The 24,410-nt window shown below is 38.0% G+C and overlaps 2 protein-coding genes and 1 long non-coding RNA gene across 7 annotated transcripts in view; 1 reads left to right on the forward strand and 2 right to left on the reverse strand.

Moving 5' to 3' along the window:
- The first annotated feature begins 365 nt into the window (after positions 1-365).
- slc39a10 (solute carrier family 39 member 10) lies at positions 366-21,654 on the forward strand. Of its 5 annotated transcripts, none has more exons than XM_082174904.1 (10): positions 366-455; positions 11,891-13,024; positions 13,908-14,079; positions 15,348-15,523; positions 15,612-15,785; positions 15,992-16,112; positions 16,527-16,838; positions 16,931-17,011; positions 18,146-18,336; positions 19,265-21,654. In XM_082174904.1, exons 2-10 carry the CDS (start codon positions 11,912-11,914, stop codon positions 19,415-19,417), a joined length of 2,493 nt encoding a protein of 830 aa, XP_082031030.1. In that variant the 5' UTR covers positions 366-455; positions 11,891-11,911; the 3' UTR covers positions 19,418-21,654. The 5 variants fall into 5 exon arrangements, with proteins under 5 accessions (XP_082031030.1, XP_082031029.1, XP_082031027.1 ...); XM_082174903.1 differs by lacking the exon at positions 366-455 and adding an exon at positions 471-793; XM_082174901.1 differs by lacking the exon at positions 366-455 and adding an exon at positions 4,337-5,422.
- LOC309502521 lies at positions 6,948-8,504 on the reverse strand. Its single transcript, XR_014207334.1, has 2 exons — positions 8,380-8,504; positions 6,948-8,334 (listed from the first exon to the last, which is right to left on the reverse strand). It is a non-coding gene; the product is annotated as an uncharacterized lncRNA (long non-coding RNA).
- dnah7 (dynein, axonemal, heavy chain 7) overlaps positions 19,663-24,410 on the reverse strand; it is an 82,528-nt gene continuing 77,780 nt past the window's right edge. Inside the window, exons 64-65 of the mRNA XM_082174894.1 lie at positions 23,675-23,778; positions 19,663-22,162 (exon numbers count right to left, since the gene is read on the reverse strand). Coding sequence (XP_082031020.1) covers positions 21,956-22,162; positions 23,675-23,778 — 311 coding nt within the window. The 3' untranslated portion in view covers positions 19,663-21,955. The remainder of the gene's footprint in view (positions 22,163-23,674; positions 23,779-24,410) is intronic.

A 24,410-nucleotide genomic window follows, 5' to 3' on the forward strand; every position in this document is an offset into this window, starting at 1 on the left:
ACAATGAGTGGAGTGGACTTTGCCCTAGCTCGACTATATTAGATCTCAATCTCATGGATGTAACTCAGACAGCCATAATTACATGACATGACATATTGAAAGATTTTCGCAATGTGAGAATGTACCGCGGCTTTGTCTCAATTATGCCATATGCCATATTACCAAAGTCCTAAAGTCTTTGGTAGGCTATAACCGACTTTTGTGACGCCCGCTTCCGCCACGAGCTCAGACTGTCTGGTGGCGGAAGTACACGTCATAGTAGAGCGCGTTCCAACGTTGCGTAAAGTGCGTTAAACATTCCTCGAAATGTGGAGGCGGGTGTAAGAACGTAACAAGTAAGTACGTAATTGTCTTTGCGAATGGCATTTCCGCAGTGGGGTCTGAGTTTTGTGCTGTGCGCAGCGTGAGTGTTTTAGTACCGAGCGGAGAGGAGATGCACACGGCACTCGAGTGAGGTAAACTATATAAAACCCGCTTTGTTTTCATACACTCCCACAACATGGACCCGAGCAGCTTCAGATGGGTCAATGAGAGCAGGGTATTAAGATAAAACCGTGAAACTGTTTTGACTTATTATTGATTTTATAGCTTTCGGCGCTAGCAGTGTTAGCAGCTGCTATTCAGATTTACCATATTTCCGCCGATTGCGCTTTTTAAACTTGCTGCTCCACTAACTGCATTATCCTGCTTTAGATACACGTGTTTATTGCGAATCCTGTTAATAAGAAATACATTTGTTCACGACATTGATTAAGATTTATTGCGCCGTGAAGAGGAAGTGTGGGGTTTAATGGTATGTTTGTGCTTTAGGATCAGTCATGTGAAGAAGTTAAGGGTGTTGTAGTCCTAAAGCTTGTCTCGTGCTGGTTCATTTATAAAACCAAATGTTCCTGTTTTGCTGGTTTTCCTTAGACTGCAGAATTAATCTTTTTTTTTTCTTTTTTTTTTAAGGTGTCTGTGCACATATGCTTAATTTATCATTTAATTACAGTTGACAATGTCAAATTAAAATGGCCAATTAAACTTTGGTTGTGTTTTGAATATGGTGTTATAATGCAGATTATTTAATTCCAGTTTCTTTGCACATTTTCTGGGCCCAGACAGTGCAACATGTTTGTTTCCAAATAAATTTTGAGTAACATTTGGCAGATGCCAGTCTAACATGACCAGCTGAAAAGTGTCCAAATCCCTTCGAAAACCAGTCTGGCAAGGCTGGAAGACCAGCTGAAAACTTTTTTAGTTTTCTTCTGACAAGTTGACTTTTATATTTTAGCCTACATAAATCAAGTCAATCACTGTTTGTTTTGTAATATGGTTTTAGAATGGTGTTACTCCAATAGACATTTAGCAGTCATTTTAATATAGTTTGATGTAGGATAAGCATAAACAAGATACTACTCTTTAGCCTACGTTTTAATGCTGGAAATGTGACATAATGACTGGACAAATGGTGGCACTGCTGCAGTGAAATGGTGATGCTGTGTTCCTGTTCTGCCAGTGCACACCTGCAGAAACCTTCCTCTGTTTAACCGTGCCTAACCACAACAACTGCTGTTTGTGGATCTACAGTGCCTCTGCTTCTAAAAGGCAGATGCTAACCCAGTTCATAATGTGGAAAGGGAAATCTAAAATCTTTAATCCCAAAGTACTCCATAAAATGTGTTAATTTCTTAAGGCCACTTTGTGTTTACCTCCATTGATACGTACAAATTATTTTTTTTATTTTTTTTATACCTAGCTGAGTGGTCATGCATTTAAAAAAAAAATCATTTTCTTTTCGTTTTATCAGAAAAGCAGTGTAGTTTTTATCAGTGGAGACTCTGAGGATACAGTATACAATGTAGCCTATTGTTTGAGGTGAAGTAGTAGTTAATGCACCTACCAGATTTCTTAATAGAAGTTAGTAGTATTGCAACTTTTGAAGGACTTCAGTTCTGCCTGAGAGTCTTTACAGCCAGATGCTAGTTAAAGCATCTTTCTCTATTGATGGCCATTCAAAAATATCTGTTAAATATGTCGGTAAAAATGGATGGAAAGACAGATTTTGGTGAAATGTAGCCCAATAACAGATGTAATGAATTACTTATTCATAATATGCGTCTTCATAAGAAGCAGTATTTCAAATACATCCTCCACTTCGTTGACAACAGTAGATGTAAGTATGATATTTGCCTTGGCTTAAGTAAATTGTTGGTTTAGTGTGAGAAGTAGGTGTTGTCCGACTTGACAGCTCATTTTGTTGACTGCTGCTGCCGACATTTGTATACTTTCAAGGTGAGGAGTTTGGCATTTCAGATGAGCTTTAGGGCTTGGGACTGTGTGTTCTTCAGGTGCTAATTAATGTTGTCTGTCGCGACTGCGTTTACTTGCAGCTGTAGAGTCATTAGTGGAATTTAGGTTCAGGTGATTGGCTCAAAACAACATGGCTGCAGAAATAAGTAGGCCTACTTATTAACAAATATAGCAGATTGTGTCCTTTCACTGTGTTGAGGTGAATGTGAATGCAAATGGATAGCTTTTTCAATGGATATTTCTAACCACTGATACGTTTTGGTACAATTCATGTGTGTCATTAGATAATAGTAGGCTAATACATGCTGCTAACACGATATATAAGTTGAGAAATTGTCAACTGGTTTATTCTTTCTGAAAGTTGAACATTTTGCATGTATTATTATTTTACTATGAACAGTCTCAGACAAAGTCGTTTTACAGAGCAGCATTAAACAAGTATTAGTCAAATACAGGTTGGCATTTTATCACGTGACTTGCCCAGTCTTAATCAAATAAGACTTCACATTTGGTAATAACAGCCCATAAGATTGTTCACATGATCAGCTATAGGTGCCTGTACAAAGCTGTTAAGAATTTAAGAGATTAAATGAACATGAACTCAGTGGATGGGGTCTTGTTAGGGATATGGTCTAAAGATTTAAGGGGTCTTGGCAGGTGCCTAAAAATCTACATTTTATAATATCACATTAAACACTTGTAAGTTAGCGTGTTTTAATGGAGGTTTAGTGGAGTATTTTATACATATGTGTGCCTTAAAAGCCTATAGTCTCTTTCAGGTGACTGGTTTTAGTAATTATTCCCATGTTCAAGACCAAAAAATCAGGTCAGGTATTCGGGTTTATATAAGTAGACTTGAACATTCAGTTACCATGTGTATTCAGTCTAAAATCTCTATATTTAGGCTATGTAGTACTAAAATGCACATGCAAAGCCTTAAGTCTAGACTTTTACTTCCTTCCTAAATTCTGGACCAAAGTGTGGCAACGTCATATAATGGCACGTTAGTCATCATGTTAATTCTGATAAAGGGACTTTCAGAGATTTCAATGATTCCATGAGTCATATCTTAAGTCTTGAACATCTGCATTAGCATTTACATATTGTGCCAAGATGTTACCATTTAACTAGGTGCTTAACAGGACACATTTAAGATGCTTAATTCTCCATTACCCCTTTTCTACCAAAAATAACTAGTTCGGAACTGGTGCTGGTTCAAAGTTGATTCAACTTGCGAACCTTCTCAGAACCTGTTTGTTTTTCCACTGACTAGAGAGCCCAGCGAACAACGTCGACTCGTTACATCACTGTGTACGTTGCCATACGTCTTAGCTTTCCCAGAAACGCTTGCGCCAACTTCAAGCATAACAATTACAATGGCGGACTACATCGTCTTTCTGCAAATGTTTCTCCTGGCTTTGCGATCCTATATTGGGGTCAGAAGACGTTTAGAACACATTTGTGCTGCTCGTCTGGATTACTTTAGACGGAGGTTACGTTCGAGAAGAAGTTCGACAATAACCCCGCCCCCAATCCCAGACGTAAGCATGACGTGGTAAAATAACGGTTCTAGTCCAGCAAAGAGTTGGTGCCGGTTTGGAACCAATTTTCCTGGCCGAGAACCGGTTCTTTGGCTGTCGAAACACAAAGAACTGGTTCGCGAGTAGGCACCGGCTCCGAACCGGCACCAGGTGGAAAAGGGGTAAACGTGATGTTATGTCCTTTTCTTAAGTAATAAGCTGTTCTTAAGCATACCTTTTATGAGTTTGGTGTTATGATATGTGATCATTAACATTGCTGACAAAATTGTTGACATATTTTTGTTTTAGAATAGTCTTTTGGTCTCATGTGACCTATTTTAAGGGCCTGCAATAACGAGGTTTGAGCAGTGGGGCGCTGTAGTGCAATACTGTAATGCAGCCCTCCCGGATGCAATTCAATAGAAGAAGACACGGTGCTTTGGAGTGCAAATGAAGCCGAACCAGTTTGTGCCAGCCGAACCAGTGTGGGAAAGTTAAACAACTGATTTCGATGAATCGTCATATCATTTGAAGCACATAGAGATCTGGACTTTTTATTTAGTAAAACATTTTTTTATTATTATTTTATAGATTTTATGGTGTCTCCCAAAATATAGAATGATATCTTATTTGGGTGAATTTGTTTTGGTTATTATCGTATCAGTCAAACTTTCTGTATTGGTGCATTCCTACAATAAAGGATCCTACCTATGTTTCTCAGTGGTTTCCCTCTAATACGTCTCCCCTGTTGACTCCTCAATCGACCTGACAAGCGTTAAAAATCCCTCTGATTAGTATCTAGCCTTCTCTTTGATAATCACCTCTCTTGTCTGGATAATAGCCCTCTGGTGTCTTGGACATCACAGACTGAAGTCTCACAGGGAAAAACTACATGCATCAAAGTGTTCTCTTCTCCATTGTCTGTGAAAACGCTGGACCATTACTTATGGTGCAGGATTTTTCCTTCTGATATTTAAGCTGTACAGCTGACCTTTGAAACCAATTTACAGAAGTTGTTGTGCTGAATCACAGAAAAGTTTGACTCTGTAAACCGAAAGTAATGAGAACAAATTGCATGTATTTAATCCCTATGTTGAAATATGGAGTTTAGATAGACTTGCTATGCACGAGAAACGGTTTGATGGGCGTTTCTTTGTTGGTATATTTGGTTAACAATAATGTAAGTAGAAAGATCTCATAAGTGGTGAGATTTCCTTAGATATATGGATGTCAAGAAGATGCTCGTACTATACAAATTAGGCTAGTGGTTGACTGATATTGTTTTTTTTATGGCTGATGCCGATATCTTAGAGAGCAGGGTGGCCGATAAAAAGCTGTTTGTACGCACTGAATCATTTTTTTCCAAATAAAAACAAGGTAACACAAATTTTACATACAGCACACAGTTAAAATGAGTATGACATATTGGGTAACTGAATATAGCGCGGCATAATGTGAAATCAAGGGTTTAAAGTTTGTTTATCGTGCGTCTCCCAGTGAAGCTGAAGCTGTCCGCCTCCAGTTCACACGGACCGACCGTTACACACAGAGTAACACGTTCATGCAGGCTACAAATGTGCACTTCAGAAGATCTCACTGCTGGATTCGAGGTTTGTGAAATTAAATCTTTATTATATTCAAAGATTTGTGTAAATGGTATAAATGCGTATACTGAATGCTGACAGTAAATGAGAAAGTATAATAGTGTTTATCTTTCCTTTACTAATAATGTAAAAGCAAATGCTGTAATACTTTTCGTATAGAATTTCCTTTCTTTGTTTAACCGTTCTATTTGGTGACGTATTAGACAAAACTGTTAAACAGAGACCATAATTAATGAAGATGGCATTCTCTTCTCAGCGGCGTCACAATAAAAGTCCCGCTTCCAACACATCAGCCAATCAGAAAAAGTCATCGGCCGATGCAATATTTAAAAAATGCCAAATATCAGCCGATATACCGGCCTTGGCGATACATCGGTCGACCTCTAGTACAAATTGCCTTAAACTGCTTTTTTTTTCCGCGTTTGATGTCTACTTCAGGGCTGATTAGCGCAAATCTCTCCCTCCACCCACTCCTACACACCCACCTACCAACACTTACAAACACAAACGTCCAGTACACCCTCCCCTCTGCACTAAATCAGCACACTTGAAGAGTTCAAAACATCAGATCTCGTTCCATATTGCTGTAGAGCATTCCCTGCCCGAGTCTGACGGCGTATGACTGGTTCCTCCACCCCGTTGAGACAGAAAGAGGTAAGCTGTCGGATGCACCTGCAGTCAGATCTGCAGATCCTAAACTAATCTGTATACCACATTTTTACTCTGGATAGACTGTCGAAAGCAGATCCTAGTAGTATGAAGATCAGCAAGGTGACAGCAACACTAACTTATTTTGGACTTGGTGTTTTCGAAGGTTGCCACCGGTTTATATGTTGGATTGATTGTATCTGACTTGGTTATGTTGTCAGAGTTAGCCTAAACCACTCTATAAATATTTCGAGGTTAATCCAGGTCACTCAGCTGATGGTGTAATGCATTTTATTTGCTCTCTTCATGTGATCGGAGCAGTTCTGCTTGCTTTTATGAGATGTAAACCAGTGTATGATCAAAACAAGTAAGTTTATGGACTGGTTACAGTTTAAGTACTTGCGGTTTGGGTGGAAAACCTTTCTGTTTGTCCACAGTTTCACTAGGTAATCTTACATTTAGTCTCAACAAACTTTAACCATGTTGCTACCATGCATCAGGATGCAGTTCCTCCACATGAACCGAATAACATGCTGTTCTGGACCTTCTGGAGAGTTTCTTTATTTTAAAGGTGTGTGTGTTTGGAGTCAAGAGGTCATGCTTTTCAAAGCTTTAATTCTTGACTCCACCTAGACACACAAACAGGCCCGTTTAACCAGCTGGACCATCTTATTGGACCGTCTTCTGTTTTCTTCTATAAAGACCTTTTAGATGTCTTTGTTAGGTACTGGACTCAAACTGTTACTTGTGCACTGCAGCTATGTATTGCTGTCATTTCCCAGAATTCCTTTTGCTGGCAAAACATGTGTAGTTCCCATCTGTTGTGTGGCATCTGCTCATCTCTCAAGCCTCAAGGCTTCTCCTGACATGCATTTTTTGTGTGTGTGTGTGTGTGTTGTAGTTGAAAATGACCGATTGAATGCGTAGATAGTGATACACCAAGGACAGATCATATATCTGGAGTTATTGGTTGGAGAGATGTGATTCCCACATTGCTTGGCTAAGCTGCAGCTTATAGAATTGTTCTGTGGCCTGCTAAAATTCACACTTATCACAAAATGGGTTGGCACACGCATGAATTGGAGAGGATTATTGGCCGCCATGGCCAGATCGCCACAAAGTTGATCGCCTGTGTTGTAAAAGCTGCTTTATTTGATCCAGACAAGTCCCACTGTAACCCTGCTCAACCTCTTACAGTAAGCTAGATTGTAAACAGGAATTCACCAGCGGTGGACTCATGCGTGACTTGCGAGAGATGCTCGGTCTAGGCAGAAGCCTTGTGAGAGTCATATGATGCATCTTAAGGGCTCTCTCTTTCTCTCTCTCCCTCCATTGCTCAGAGGCTCAGTTTAATGTATCATAACAGGACTTGTGCTAGCCCAACAGCTTATTACAGGAATGGATTCTACAAAGGGTGATGTTTGGTACAACACTTACCATCGTAGATGTAGTAAATTGTAGTTCTTAAAGTTTTGTTAAAGATGGCTACATAATTCTAAATTCATCATGTAGCTGCCCATGTCATTTGGAGTTCACCCAATGTTTTCTTTGGAACTTTTGCCATCTCATGGTTTGGTGTGGGGTCATGTTGAAGCATAGCACTGTTCAGAGCGGCTCGATCACAGTTAATGCTGATCCATCTCTGCAAGCGCTGTGAGATTGACATGCATTCATTTGAAAAAGGAACACGTGACAAACATTGTTCCAAACTTGTAATGAGAGGCATTTACAAGCCTGTTCTCCAAAAGAGAACATTTAATGATGTTTTTACTCCATTCACTTTTTACTTCACTCACAAATGCAATTTAACTTTGATTTCATTTTATTACTTAAAAGCTTCATTACCACAGTGAAAACTACTAGCCTAACTAATAAAGTTAAAACATTATGAGGCAAGTGAACAGTCAGTAAAAAAATAAGATCAAATAGTCAAGTTTCCTGTCAAAGATTTATAAAAATAATTTAATATTTTATAATAAACCCTAGACCTTTCTCATGATGCTTATTTTGGCTGCACTGTTAGGAAAGACGGCATCAATACTATAATCAGTTTGTTTTCTGCTCAGAGTTGTATAGCCAAAAGTGGATCTGTAATAACATAATGGGATTGGGATATTAGAGAGACTAGTTTAAAATAAATACAAGTAAATATTATGTGGTAGAATCATCTGTATTTCGGCTGTTCACTGGAAGGCATTTGACTAAGATCATTACAGACATAGTAGTAACATGAATCTCACTTATGAGAAAGTCAACAATTATTTATATCTCTGTCTTTAAATATAATATTTATTTATATTTATATTATTTATAACGACGTTGTTCAGCAGACGGCTTCAGTACTCTGGTTGTGCTTGTATGTCTGCTTGAGGCTTAAAGTTCCTGAGACTGTTCTGATCCCAGCCTATGTGTGTGAGGGCACTATATAAACACACCTCAGTAATTGGCACACTGCTCGTCTCATTCATATCTTAGTTGAAACAGGAGCCCATGGAAAGTGTTCGGTTTATCCTTCCCTGTTACCATTCAAACTGAAAACAGTATGTAGAAAGCATGGCTCTGGCTCTGTCCAGAAAGTGGCCCTGCAGACGAGAACAGGTGTAGGGGTGTAACAATATATGTTTAACAATGTATCGCAATACAAAAATGCAACAATATGTATTGTGGATAGTGTCAATATATATTGTATAGGCTATAGTTCGCCCAAAATGAAAATTACTGTGTGCGAAAAGTCAAGTTTACAGAGTTTTAGTGTCAGACTACTATATGTTGAATATAATGTATAATAATGCAATGGGGGAATATTTGTGGGTCCTGATAATGCCAAATGTCTTATTACCAGTAAAAAGTGGCCTACATTATGTTAAATGTATCTAGTAGTCAGTGAAAGAGTGCAAGCATATTCGTCTAAAATAATTCTGTATTTTCAGCTTCCGAATAATGAATATTTTTATTCTGGTGTCACCATTGTCCTGTGCATTGGGTTACCAGCACCAAGTCCAAGTCTATTCATTTTCCACACCCAATGTAATACCAAATTTAGCATTTTAATCAACAGTTAGTTTTTTGTTAACCTTTTACCATATATCTTTGAGTATCGCAATAATATCATATTGTGAGTTCAGTATTGTGATATGCATCGAATCGTGACATGAGGGTATTGTTACACTCCTACTAGAGTGTCATCTGTTGTGATACTGCATGCATTTGTTCAGAATTGCTTTCATTTTTCTGCCAGGATTGCTGGTACAACACCCGAATGGTTCTGAAATGTCCTTTATATTTCCTCTTGATATATTCATCTTGATTCAGATTTACTAGTACATTTTAAAGGCATCACATTTTTCACGCTTCAACTTTTAAAATCTGGAAATTTGTCCTCATAATGATGTATGAGGATGCTATAATTGGCATATTTCACAAGAAAATTCAAAGGATCATTTGCAAACTGGAGTGGTGTTCAGTTGAAGAGCCCCTCTGAATTTCACATGCCTTTTCACTTCACTTGATCACAAGTGTTTTCCAGCTGAATAAATTAAAGTCCACTAGTATTTGTCTTATGATATCTCTGCAGCACATGACTGTGCTGATTTTAAGGATTTTTCCCCCAAAAAATTATCAGCCATTTTTGGGATGTCATATAACCAACAAAGAGTGTATTGAGCCAGCACAATGAGGCAGGATTATCTTCGTACAGGCTGTGCTCCTGGCCTATCCTATCTCCTGAAGGGTTCAGAGGTCACTCCACTCTCATGGTTATAAACACTGTTGTTGAGGGGAAGGATCATAACTATACTATGTTTTGACCATCCTCACGCTTTAATACGAGTTCATATGCTTTAACAGGCTGGAGCGCAGGCTGTCGTAAGTACTGCTCACAGGATATTTTGGCTTAAACAACATTTAAGAAATTTGGTTCTTTTGTATTCTGTGCACAGATACTTTTTAGTCTGTAGGTTTTCTTTCCTTGTTTATTAGAATTTTTTTTTTTTTTTTTTAGTAAGTTAAGTGCAAGCTAAAAAGCTTAACACATCTGTTACAGCAAATTGTTTTTGCAGATATGAAAAATCAAACTGTTTTTTCAGTGTAACTTTTAATGCACTGTAGCCAACTATTATGGTGATCTTTATGTACTTTCAACCTTGCATTTACTTTTTTTGGCAGACTTATGATTCCTTCCGATAGGGAAGTTAAGTTTGATAAATGATTATCTGATTATCTTAAACACCCTGCTGCATATACATGTCTTTTAGTGTTAGGTATACAGATTTTTTTTCCGTAAACACAATTCACAGTAGGTGTCATATTTCCTTAACATTAATAACCCATGAAAAAAAGTTAGAAATGAAAGAAATTAGTTAGCTGCAAAAGCTGAAGCATGTTGTTGGTTTTGCATATTGTTTTTAACATACAAGATCTTTGTCAAATTTCTAGAAAATGGAATATTGGCGTAATCTGGTTATAGCAATCAGGTTAATGTTGTTTACGTGATGCTTTCATAATCATACTATAACCAAATTCTTAATATTAGAGTATTCTTATGCATGTAAAGTGCACTCTGTGCTCAGATACATTTGGAGAGATTTGTTTGTGAGATTTGCTAGTAAGCAAAAACTATTAGAGAATAAATGGCAATGCATTTGGAATAAAGTTTTTGGAAATACTTGCACCCGTATCCATTTCACAAACATGTTTCTTATTTGTGGCTCTTGTATGCAGATTTAAGAAAAGACTCTTTCTCGTGCTGAGATCTCTTGACTCTGTTTAGTTTAATAGCAGATTGATCACACTTTCCCCTCAAAGGCTCACAGTAGTTGCTGGAGGGGGACCATTAAAGCTCTTCAGTGCTTTTCCAGCTGGGAATCTATCAGCCCCCTGGAAAAAGGGATAGATCTAGATGTCCCCCCTCCATCCTTTTCCATATAATAAGGCTCTCAAGATGAAAAGCCATTTCGATGTTTTTTTTTTTTTTAAATAATCATATTTGTCACGGTACAATGGTACCGGGTTGTCAATTTCTGTTCTTTTGCACTTTCACTTTAAAGGGTTAGTTCACCCAAAATGTTTAATTCTGTCATTACTCACCCTTCTGTCTTTCCAAACCCGTAAGACCTTCGGTCATCTTCAGAACACAAATGAAGATCTTTTTATTAAAAATGTTAGAGCTTTCTGTCCCTCCGTTGAACGCTATGCAACTACCACTTCTACACCAACAAAAAGTTCATAAAGAGATCGAAAAACTAATCCATATGCATCGAGCGGTTTAGTCCAAACTTTCGGAAAAGACTCGATCACTTTTCAGCAGGTACCAGATTGACCTGATACTACCAGAAAGACTTACTGTTATGTTTTTAAAATTGAAGTATCCACTTGATACAGAAGTACCGGTACTTTTGATAATCCCCTAAATCATATGGAGGTTATGTGCAACAATCTTACATATTCTGTAAAGCAGGTCGCATCGCTTCCGGTTCAGGTCATTTTTACTTGCTACGTTAAATATAGAGCTGTTTAACTCAAGATGCCTAAAAAGAAGCTACCAAAGATGAGCATAAGCGATGTCCATAACGTGCATAAAAAATAAAAAAAACGTATTGTTGCCATTTTTTTTTTTGCTTTTAATATCCAAATGTTTGTGAGAAGAACTAATTATGATAGCTGATTACCTAGACATCACCATCAGTTCATACTACTGTTAACACTTTCTCTGACAAGCGTATGCAATAACGTGTGTGTTATTGTGACGTTCGGCATACAGTGTATGCGTTTTATAGAAAAACTTTGGTGTATTTCTTTCTGAGTTGTTGGATTTATATTTCTTCACAGAGGTTTCTAAGCGAGGAGATAATGAGAGTTCACACACATACCAGATTCTGCTTTCTCTGCGTGCTGACCCTGCTGTACCATCAGTGCAGTCACTGCCATGAAGGAGGGTCCCACCATCACCACGGGCACAACCACAGTGACCATGACCATGTCCACAGCGACCTGCAGATTTCAGAATTGTCCTGCAATAGCTTATCGGACCGGTTAGTACACGGCAACAATGGCGAACCTGCAGAGAACGAGCAACGTTACTACATTCACCAGTTGTTCTGTCGGTACGGCCAGAAGGATCGTCTGGATTTTAAAGGCTTCCAGAGTTTGCTGTTAAGTTTAGGGCTGGGCGAGGTGCGGGTGGTTGGGCTGGAGCACGAGGATCTTGGCCACGATCATGTGGCACACTTGGATATTCTCGAGGTTCAGGAAGGACGGCACTCGCATTCGGCCGGTCATGGTCATCCTCACCCTCACCCTCACCAGAAGCCCCACATCTCCCACAAGAACCACCACGAGAATGATGAACACGGCCCCGACGAGGAGCTACCGTGCAGCAAAACAGCAGAGAGCACCACTCACAGTGGATCTGAGAAACATAACCATGAGAAAGACAGTGATCATGAACACATCCACAGACCTGTCACGGACAGTCCTCAAACTCAAGATCATGACGATGACCACACACATTCACACACGCACAGTCAACAACAACTGGAACATGATCATGACCATCATGACCAAAAGAGTAGTGAACATACACAAGAAAACAATGATCTCAGTGACCAAAGGCACCATCATCATGACCACCATCACCACAAGCACCCCCACCCTCATCTCCATGGTCCAGACAGCGCGGAGCACACCTCAGCAACGCCTCAGCTCACACCCCGAATCCAGCCTTCAGCACCCACTGAGCTACCCACCGCACAACCCAGAAGAAACAGGAGACCACCTAAAGTCAGAGCCCATCAAGGCCGCAACAAGACCAGCATCACTGTTACTCAGGCCGTGGAGCTGGAGACCATCGGAGATGACCAGGATCACAGCCCTATTCAGCCGCAGAGGGGCAGGAGAGAGGTGCCAGGAGAAGATCTGTCTGTCAAATCACATGCACACAGTGCTTTTCACCAACATGAGGAGGTACATCTCAGCATCTGTCTTACCCTATGGTTGTTAATAAATGGTAGTGCTCTTCAGATGTGCGTCGAGTCTGATCAGGGATTGGTTATTCGTTTTTTAGCGTAGTTCAATTTTAGCGTCATAAAAGCACTTTGTAACAAAAATTACAGTTGCAGAAGATAGTTACAGTTGGACGACTTCAAGCTAGGCATATCAATTATTATGCATTTTTGTGAGGACTATGACAGATTTGTGGAATTAACAGTGGTGGACAGTAATAAAGTATTTTTTACGTTTAACGTTAAAATAATGCAAATTAATGTCCAAGCACGTCTTTTGCATTTTGTTTTTAGCACACTTTAAAAAAAAAAAAATATTGTTAAATACTATATGGTATATATTGTTATTTTCACTTGTTTGCTCACTTTAAATATCAGTTATTTAATTGATTTCAGAAAATTGAAGTTTAAGTTTTGATAGAGTAGGTTTTGGTAATAAAATTATTTTTTCTCTTATTTGCAGATCAGTATATATTTAATGTCTTCATACATCTTTCTTATTATAGGATGACACAAAATTGAAAAATAAACACATGTGGTTCATTTAATACTATGGTGCTTTAATACTTTACTAATGTTTTTATTAGGGTGTCTGTACATTTACTCAAATGCTTGATTTGTGTACTTTGTTCACCATTGGAAGTTATTTAGCATAATTAGGATTTGATTCTAAACTGGCCTAAATACACAGTGCTTCCTTAACACAGATTCGTTCTTCAGACATCTATTAACTAGTGGATTTCGACAAAGTAATCTTGTACACCTCTGGTACTAATATATATTTGATATGAAATTAGTCATGTATGAATGCAAAGTAAAAATCTCCATCTCTCTCTTTCCGCCAGTGCCTGAATTTAACAGAGCTGCTACACCAGTATGGACTGAGCTCAGATTCTCTCATATCTCCAGTGCAGTTCACCTATTTATGTCCAGCACTGCTGTACCAGATAGACAGACGCTTCTGCATCCTTCATTATCACCACGTTGAGTCTAAGGCACAAGAAGCAACATCTGCAGGTAAAAGTGATCCTGTACTAGTATGATTTTGTATCAACAAAGTATATACACTCATCTACAGTTCTCTCTATTCCAGTCTAGTTTGCTAGCTAATAGAGAGTGAACAGACTTAGTAAATGGTAAAGCTTTGTTTCTTAAAGTTTAACAACCAGTTGAGAACCAGTGCTAAATCATATTAAAACTGTTCTCTAATGTCTGCATTAGACATGTCCTACCTTATGCTGATTTCAGACTACACAATATCAATCATTTCATCTCGTATAGTGTGTCATAGACTAGCATGTTTAATTCTTTTTTCGGTCCTCCACGACGGGTTCCATCTCATCCGTGACTTTGACCAATAGGAGCATCAAAGCTCTACCGTACACAGCTTTCAAACATCTTGAAATGAAAGAGAGTGTATTGTATTGGTGCTGCTAGGTGGAATTATGCAATGAAGGAAAGGTTCGTGGAGCTATGGCAACAATACTACTTTAGGAGTCAAAATCGCATAATCTGACACAGTGACTATAGTAACAGACATTAATATTGTGTAATCTGAACCCGGTATTTGTTGAAACTCTATAGGGCTTTTCACACTTGAAATAGTTAACCCTGGTCATTCTAAACCCCGGGTAAACGGATTCCTGGGTTATCTTTATTCACGTTTCACACTGCTCATACTATACCTGGGGTTAACAGTTAATCCTGGGTATTCATAAACTGCCGTTTCACACTGCACATTCCTAAACTCCAGGTTAAAGTCCTTATTTTCATATTTGCAGTGTCAGTGTTACTGACTGGGCAAGCGCAGCACGTGACATGCACAGCACTGTTTACATAAAGGCTCTAGTATTGCGCATCCTCATATTACACATTGCTGACTGTAATATAAAGTTTTTCTGAGTGAACTTTGCAAACTATAAAAGTAAGAATGACATTGACATTTTTCCTATATATACAGAAACGACTGTTTATATACATCGCGCGGTGTTTCCGTGACTGCCCAAAGCGAGTGAATATAAGGCACGCCATTGGTTGTCGGTTGCTAGCATCTAGTTGTAACATTTTAACACCGTATCGTTTTACACTGTACAAGTTTGGCACTGCAATGCAGAGTTAACACGCTTTTTAACCCCGCACCTAAATTACAAGTGTGAAACGCTCCTTTACCCGGTGTTAAAAGCGGTGTTTAGAACGACGATAACCTGGGGTTAAGTGCAGTGTGAAAATCCCTTATGCGTCCAGTGATCGCAGTCTTACCACTGCTGCCGATTCTGTTTCTGCAGTGTGGGTCTGGATGTGGGGCTTTGTGTCTATCACCATCATCAGTCTGCTGTCTCTGCTGGGTGTTATTCTGGTGCCCATTCTCAACCAGTCCTGCTTCAAGTTTCTCTTGACCTTCCTGGTGGCACTGGCGGTGGGAACCCTCAGTGGTGATGCCTTACTGCATCTACTCCCTCATGTAAGTTCATTTTTGGGACAAAAAAACATTTAACCATTGCAAAGGTCCAAACAGTCAAACTTTTCAACTGTTTCCCTATATTTTGCAGTCTCAAGGGGGCCATAATCACAGCTTTGAAGGACACGGGGAGGAAGAACCTGTAGAGGATTATCTGACGAAGTTTGATGGAGTTTGGAAAGGACTGACTGCATTAGCAGGAATCTACCTCCTCTTCATTATTGAACATTGCATTGGCATGTTCAAACACTACAGCGACCAAAGGGTATGAGACACCACAATACCTTCGAGTTGAAACACAGAAATCTTTCAAAAAGGGCAAGAAAACCAGTCACACATGGCTGTTTAAGAATGACAGAGTTGAGGCAGACTAAAATAAAATCCATAATTGCTGCAGATAGTGGGGCACAGCGAAACAACCTTCTCAGAACCTAGTGCTTATAAACACTTATCTGTTCATGCTTTCCACAGGGAGGCCTCTGCCAGAGAAAGAAGAAGGGAGAGCAGGCAGAGATCGGGAGGAAATTGTCAGACCACAAACTCAACAGGCGTTCAGATGCTGAGTGGCTCCATCTGAAGCCTCTAACAGAAGGTGGGTTCTTCATTTCTTCATGAAATCCCAACACAATTTTTTTAGCTTTTAATTTAAGTTGTATGTGTTGATATCCTGAAGATCCTTTCGAGTCGCTTCCTATATACTGATCTTATAAGAATGAACTCAAGCTGTGTAACACACCAAGCTTGGTGCAGTTATATTTAGAGATAACTCAGCATTTGAGTCAAGAGCAGCACATTGAAGTCTGAGTCCAGGCCGAGAGCGGAGTAGGTTGAGTCTCAGTCTGAACAATTCAGACAGCATTAATATACTTTCCTTTGGATTGAATAAAACCTGTTTTTGCATCAGTGTTATCATCCTCCAGTCCAGAGACACTATAGCACAGAGCGGATCATTTGCATGAGTCGGCGCAGGCCACAGAAGTAACTCCTTCCCTTCTTTATCATGCAGGAGACGGTACGAATTGTGAAGCCGGACACAATGACACTCAGATGACGGAGTTGCAGCCTCTGGATTCACCCAGCAAGATGCCACTAGCCATCTCTGTTTCAGAACACCCCTATAAGGAAGCTGTAAAAACGGAAGAAGACAGTGGGCCAAAGGCCAAGTCAAAAAAGCATGGACATGGACATGGACATGGTCACTCCCACCATGGGCACTGTCACTCTGACCAGGAAATGAAAGATGCAGGGATTGCCAGCATAGCATGGATGGTCATTATGGGAGATGGCATGCATAACTTTAGTGATGGACTCGCTATAGGTCAGTTTGTGTACATTGAAACTAGTAGCAGATTAATTTCTCTTTAATCAAAAGGGTTTCTGTGTCTGAGGAACTGTGTTTGTCACCTACAGGTGCTGCTTTCAGTGCTAATATTACGGGTGGTATTAGTACTTCAGTAGCCGTGTTCTGTCACGAACTGCCCCATGAACTAGGTAAGTGGCTTAACCAGCTGCAGTGTCAAGAGACAAAATATTAGAATAGCAGATCCATATTCTTTCATTTGACCTCTAGGTGTGCAGTAAAATGATTATAGTGTCCACATCAAACATTAACATTCTGTATTATGAGCTTGTGCTGCAGTTATGATGTCTTCTGCTATTTTAAATGATCAAACTTAAAGTTGAGTGGATTCTCATTTTCTGAAAGGAATTCCAACAATATTGTTGGTTTTGGTGCTGTTAATGTTATAGCTGTGGTGTGCCCATTCTAATAAAATTAGAATGATTATTATAACTGTATAGTTATTGTTATAGTTATTGTCCTTGGTGTGAACAGGCCATAACCCTGAAAAAAAAGACATCAACATGTCAATGAGTGAGGTCAGGTTTAGCTTTAGGGTGATGTGGCGATCCTGGTGCAAGCCTAGACTTTTTATCCCCAATGAGGTGTTCTTTATCCATTTTCGATTGACACAAACTCAGGAACATCAAGGCAAAGAGCCCCAGCTGTTTTACTGTGCTCTCTTTTTCATGTTTGAATGAATCAAAAACACTGGACTAAAACAACACTGCAGCGCATATGGGTTTTAAAAGACTGCAAAGCTTTTATGAAGTTTGAGGTAGCTGTCTAGAGGGCCACTCTTTTTAAAATTCCCTTTTTTTGAACCAGACATTACAATACCACAGAAGTAACAAACAGTATGCCTTTGATGTATTAATTATGTTTTGTATTTGATGTTTACGTTTACTGTTTGCCATCCAGTGGAGGTGACAGGACTCTAACAAAAAAATGTTGTGGCTTAAGAAACACGGCTATAATAAAGGGTTTATTACCACCCTGAAGTGCTTTTAATTGCTTTTGACTGATTTAATTGGGCCAGGTGACAGACCAAAAGTCCAGAGTGTAGTTTAGAGAGGACCGATGGATGTGAAGGCTCCTCACATATATTTTCAGTAATTAGGAGGAAATGAGTGGCAGCAGGAAAGTCCTCTTTAGTTTTTTTCTGACAGATTAAGGACAGTCCGTTCTCACAGCAGTTATTGTCAGGTTTAGCATGGGTTAACTATACGCACTGTACTGTACTGTTGTTTATTGTACATTAATTGCACATTTGTGTTTTCTTTCAGGTGACTTTGCTGTTTTATTGAAGGCTGGGATGTCAGTGAAGCAAGCCATTGTATACAACGTCCTCTCTGCCCTGATGGCTTACGCTGGCATGGTGATTGGCACGGCCGTGGGACAGTACACACACAATGTCACCAGCTGGATCTTTGCTGTCACTGCTGGCATGTTTCTCTATGTGGCATTAGTGGATATGGTAAGAGAACCAAAATGCAGATGATCTTAGCTTGCCAGTTACGGTCGTAATTGTTGATCACGTGAAATAATTAATTTAAATTAGAAAATAACATTAAATACTTTCTGTACAGCAACTATATGCGATCTTGCACAACCCGACAACTTCACACTGGGCTTTTTAGTAGCAGTTCTTATAATTACTAAGGCTGCATTTATGTAATCAAAAAATACAGTAAAAACAGTAATATTGTAAAATATTATTACAATTTAAAATAACTCTTTTCAGTTTTAATATATTTTAAAATGTAATTTATTCCTGTGATAGAAAAGCTGAATATTCAGCATCAATTACTCCAGTCTTCAGTGTCACATGATCCTTCAGAAATAATTATAATATGGTGATTTGCTATTATTTATTATCAATGTTTAAATAGTTTTTAGGATTCTTTGATGAATAAAGTTAAAATAAAATGTATTTGAAATAGAATTCTTGCAACAATGTACAAGTCTTTACTGCCACTTTTGATCAATTTACTGCATAAAAAAAGAAACTCACAAATAGTGTGTGTATATATATATATATATATATATGTCAAGTATATTTGTATAGCGCTTTTCACAATACAGATTGTATCAAAGCAGCTTCACAGTATTAAATTAAAATAATACAACAAAGTTTGTTTCAAGAGGAATTTATTGATTGATAAAATTTAATTAAATATCCCCAAAATATCCCCAACTGAGCAAGCCAAAGGCAACAGAAATGTAACATTATTATATACACAGGTTACAATAATATAAACATTATTGTAACCTGTGTAATATGAACTTTTAATATGGTATCAGTATTTTTCTATTAAGACTAAACTGTAAATGTAATTGTTCTGAGTTACCAGTGTTAGAATGTTATCTTCTATCTAAAAATATAAATTTCTCTTCATCTTCAGTTGCCAGAGATGCTTCATGGTGACAGCGAAGAGCACAAACGCTGTGAGATGGGTCACTTCGTCCTGCAGAACTTGGGCATGCTCACGGGATTCGGCCTCATGTTGCTGATCGCCATCTTCGAGGATCACATTGTGATTGATTTTGGCTTCTAGCTGGAGGCGTCATTCAGCTACATTCACACTCGTGCTTTGCCCTAAAGTGGCTTTGTTTTGTGATGGTATAGTCTTGCAAGCATGTCTCAGAAGACCGCATCAGTAGCTTACAGTGGACATGGACATGAACAGAAACATGTTTACATTTCATTTTCTCTCATCTCCTCCTCTCTAGGCCACTCAAAAAGGTTATTTGTCATTTTCATGCTCTTTTGTAGATGTAGCTTCTGGACTGTTCTCTTCTGTTGTTTTTTTTTGAGTTTGTATGTCAAGTCAGACATATGCACAGCACACAAGAAACACTCCCCATTATTTGGGTTATCCCTTTAATACTTTAGTGTTTTTTAGGACTGTGTCCTAGAGAGAAGCAGCTATTCATCAGTCACCCATTTAGTGTAATGTTTAGCTCTTTCATTCATATGTATTGTAACTCATAGTCCATTCATTTGTAACTGGCGTTTTGTGCTGTGTATGTCTAGTGTGTCACACCATCGCCGTGTCAGGCGCTAAAATGGTCCAACAGCTCAACTGGCATCAACTCGGCATATTCTTTTAATTTATTGAAAAGTACTGGTCAGTATTGTGTGCCAGGATCATATGATTATCTTTAAAGAGCGCCTTTCTTTACTGGTTTACACTTTGCTTTCAGCATTGACTACTTGTTTGTTTCTTACACTATATTTACTGTTCATGGTGATGGGAGTGTCCTCAGTCTTAGAATTTCAACGTTTTTTTTTTTTGTCATTATTGTACTAATGGTTTGGACAATTTTGAGTATTTGAAGAAAAAGGTATGCAACAGTGTTATGTATAATCTGTGACGCAGTGCTGCCGAAACACCGATCGCATTCAGAAGGTCAGATGAATAGTGACTGAAGTCCAGTATTAAAGCTAATGCAAAATCACTGTGATTTTAAATGAAGAACAATTAGCTGAGCATATCTGTACATCAAGGAATACATTATTTTTCTTTGGGGAGTCTCTGTTCATTGATAACTTTTATCATGATCTAGACTACTTTCTGAATATAAATCAAAGTTGATTTTCATATCTAAGTGTTGTAAATAATGATCTTGTTACAGTTGAAGTTCATGAAATAATTATGTTCCCCAAAGGAGATTTGCTACTGAAGACTAATTTTTGTTAAACATGCTGGCATTTTGTTACTTTTTTTTATTTATCTATAGGACATGTTTGGTATTTCTGGATAGTTTGCGCAAAATTCTGAATATTTTGTGAGAAATCGGTACATTTTATTCACTGACCATCTAACCTTACATTGCATACAAAATTTGGGAGAACCATTCCTTTTTTTAACGTAAAAATTAAGAAAGGTTTTTTTTATTTTTTTTGACAATCATAAACACTCATTATTGACACCCTCCCATTATTGAAATTAATGCACACATTTCAATTATTGGCCTTATGTGAACCTGTATAAAAGCCTGACTACAATCAAATGTATAGAGCATCTGTTAATCTGCCCCCCTGTTGATGTGATTCTTGTTTAAGGATTGTGCCAAATATGGGCTGTTTCTGAATTTGCGCACAAGCGCTTCCTGTGCCCGCAGTCGCCTCTACACATTCCACTTGCTGTGTTCACTGCTTGAATCCTCTATCATCATGAGTTGGTGGGGCATGTTATGTGATTCATGCTTATCCTGTCACCATGTGACATCCATTTATTTGTTGTCGTGGGTGTGTATCATTATTAATTGCATTCATCAAATGTACTTGATTGGATGGAAACATGCATGAAGCAAACTGTCTAGTTGTGTTTAATTTCTGTTAAGAAATGAAGTGATGAGAACACACTGTTGATTTTCCTCTTTCCCTGAAGTACTTAATTTTTACAGCTTGAATGTAGAGTCAATTAATTTGGGGGTCATGTGCGCAAACCTAATCACAGTCTTCAGAGATTAGGTCTAAATCCTGTGTATGTGTCTGTGAAATGAAGTTGTCACAGCTCTTAAGTTCAAATGAAACACCTTGGTTATGTGGTGCAAAGAAATAAACTTGATAAATAAAAATTATGCACATCAATTTTCTTCAAGATTGTGTTTCAAAAAAGGACCATCCAGATATTTACTTACATTTTAGTTTGTCAATTTTTTGTGTGTAAAAAAATCAGTTGATTACACAGCTTGGATGTTAAAGCGTTTTTAATACATTTGCCATTCTTGCTGATTGTCTGTGCATTTCTTTGTCAGAAGTGGAAAATAAAGTTTGCAAAGCCTACTTTGAGTTTCAGCTTATTAAAAATCTCTTATTAAAATGCTCCTCTCTATGAAAATATATTTTTAAAAGTTGTAATTTATCTACTAAAAATCGATACATCTTTATAAATGTATTATTGCTATTGTTCATCTTTTAAATGTTGACTTTAGAGATAGGAAGACTTTTATTTAGGTGTTTGTTAAATGGTTAAATGGTTAAATTGTTAAATTGTCAAATATTTAATGGTATATCTAAATAAACATTAGCCATGGATAGTTCTCTAAAAAGTCAAGTGAAGGATACTAGAAGCAGAGCAGTATATCTACGAGTTAAGCTGACACAGCAAGGCCACTCCACGTCGGATCCAGTGCTCTGGAGGCACGTCTGAATTCAGGCTCATTGCAATGACGTAGTTGGTGGAGTGTCCAGTGGTGGAAAGGGTTCCGCGTCTCTCACTGGTCTTGTAGACAGGAGAAATGTAGCACATGCGCTCTGGAACATCCTGCTTCTTCATGGGCTTCAGCCACATCTGCAGAAAGACAGGATGATGTGTAGTTGAGAAACAGTTTCATTGCTCTTCCTTGCTTCCTACAATCTGCTTTGATTACTATGGAAATATAAAAGTTCAGTGTAATGGGATGTGGTTGAGAATGAGAGTGGGGTCTTCTGTTCACTAAAATGTTCATTCATATGGTGGTGAATCAACATTTAATTTTCCCTTGTTGATAATCTAACCCATTTTCCTTGGCTTGGTGTCCAAGATAACTGTAAAACAAAGAAAGCTGTCACTAAAACCAAATTAAAATCCCTTTATCAGAAACTCTTAATATACCTCAGAAACAAAGGGGTACATTAAAAGTTGGTGGTTATATATACATTATACAACTTGTGGGTGTATTTATGCTCAGTGTTTCAGATGAAATACTTTCAGCTGAAATTAATAATGGCCTTCAAAAGGAATTAGCATTTCAAAGTTTTACTGTAAGTAACAAATGCATGTTTAATTAAGTTTAGCTCTTGTCAAAAAAAATATTTTGGTAATGAGTTTTCCTGAAATGTCTGAATATTAAACAGGCAGTGAATGCATTATTTATTGTGGCAATGTCCATTGTGCAGAATAAAAAGGACAAAACTGACAGAAGTATTTTTACTGATGAAGTAACTGATGTCGTATATAGATAGTTAGAACTCCCTTCTCGTACTGTATTTAAATATGAAATAACATTTTTAATGTTGAGATTTTCTTAAACTTTCTTCAAGAGGCCCCAAGATGATTTGTTTGAATTAAATGGTGATGAAAAGAGCCATCTTCAAGGAAATCTGAAAAATGGGGTGTCTGTGCAGACCCTCTGCTGGGTTTATATAAGGCTGCCGAAGTTCCGATTTTCCTTCAAGTGTATTATGCATGTGTTTTTATTTGGCACTGAAGAGATTTATTTGGCTGCGCTGAGATTTAAGTCAACATGTTTAATTTCTTAATACATTATTAATAAAAAATAAAAAAACTCTGACATATGTAACATTATGGTCAATTTGGGAATGCTGTTTCATGTAGACTTTAAATGCTTCCAGAGGATTCAACAGAAGAAAAGCATTTTATTTGTGGATTAACTTTTTCACACATGGAACCTAATAACAACCAACCATTTCATGCTTTTATAACTGGACTAATTCTGAAGACTGAAGAACCTGAAAGTCTGCAAATATGATTTAGCCACTCTGTGCAGGAAATTATTTTTTTAGCATTATGTCCCTTGGTTCACATTTTTTTGGTGAAAAAAAGGTATTTTTCTTCTCTCATGATTGCTTCTTGTTTCCATAGTTACTGTTATAGTTTGCCTGCAAGCAAACATTTTTTGAATTGCATTGAAACTTTTGAATTGCACTGAAACAAGTTTTTGCAAGTTTAATACATTTTCCATCATTACAGTGGAATGACTTTCTTGTGACTTGAGTCTCTGTAATATCTACCCACATCAGAGGATATGCATGATATCATCAGCCTTATTTGAATGAGATTAGACATTTTACAGTCTCTCACCACAGGCATGGCATCATGCAGTATTTTGGGGAAAGACTCTGCCAAGCGTTTTGTTCTCCGATCCCAGCGGGCACCATCTAAGAAAAGGCCACGGATGTAAACACCTGACAGAAGCACAAAGTACAGAGGATTAATTATTAGAAAAATTATGGGTACTGCATGAGAAGTCACAGTATCTAGCCAAAAATAGATAATGAGATCCACATTTAAAAGTACCAAGTCAACTTTTTTTCAACAGGTATATCAGGCTGCTGTCATTTTAAGACCTGACGCATGGATCCATTATACTGTTACACGGGCGTTTTCTTTCTCAACTGTTTACATTCACTTAAAACATAACCGACTGTGTTTATGTGAATACTCGCCAAGACTGGCATTTTTACATAATTTTTTATACATTATTGTATTTGACTGTTTAAGTGCAATAAGCAGCGAAAAAGAACTCAATTTAGTACTGAGAGGCAGCTTTATGTGCGTGCACTTTGGGTGTGAGCACAAAATTTGCGTGAATGAGTAAAATTGTGCACAATACGCGCAATCCCACAGCGAAAATCAAGCCCTGAGCTCATAAAGATTTAAAACATGCAGAAATATAAGTATAATTTTTACATTGAAAATGTAAGAGTATTCAGTTAAAATTCCTTGAAATAATGAAGTACTTTACACCCTTGCACACATGCACGCTAACTAAAAACTCTCCCCATTTTATACACTGACTGATTGAACTATAAAAAAT

This window comes from Leuciscus leuciscus (genome assembly GCF_965113295.1).
Source record: "Leuciscus leuciscus genome assembly, chromosome: 7".
NCBI lineage: Eukaryota > Metazoa > Chordata > Actinopteri > Cypriniformes > Leuciscidae > Leuciscus > Leuciscus leuciscus.

Excerpts from the sequence above, each read along its gene's own strand:
- slc39a10 (XM_082174901.1), top strand. The coding sequence starts at position 5,387 with ATGTGCACTTCAGAAGATCTCACTGCTGGATTCGAG. Across the intron at positions 16,113-16,526 it reads TCTGAAGCCTCTAACAGAAG|GAGACGGTACGAATTGTGAA; the intron begins GTGGGTTCTTCA and ends TTTATCATGCAG. Across the intron at positions 18,337-19,264 it reads ATGTGGCATTAGTGGATATG|TTGCCAGAGATGCTTCATGG; the intron begins GTAAGAGAACCA and ends CTTCATCTTCAG.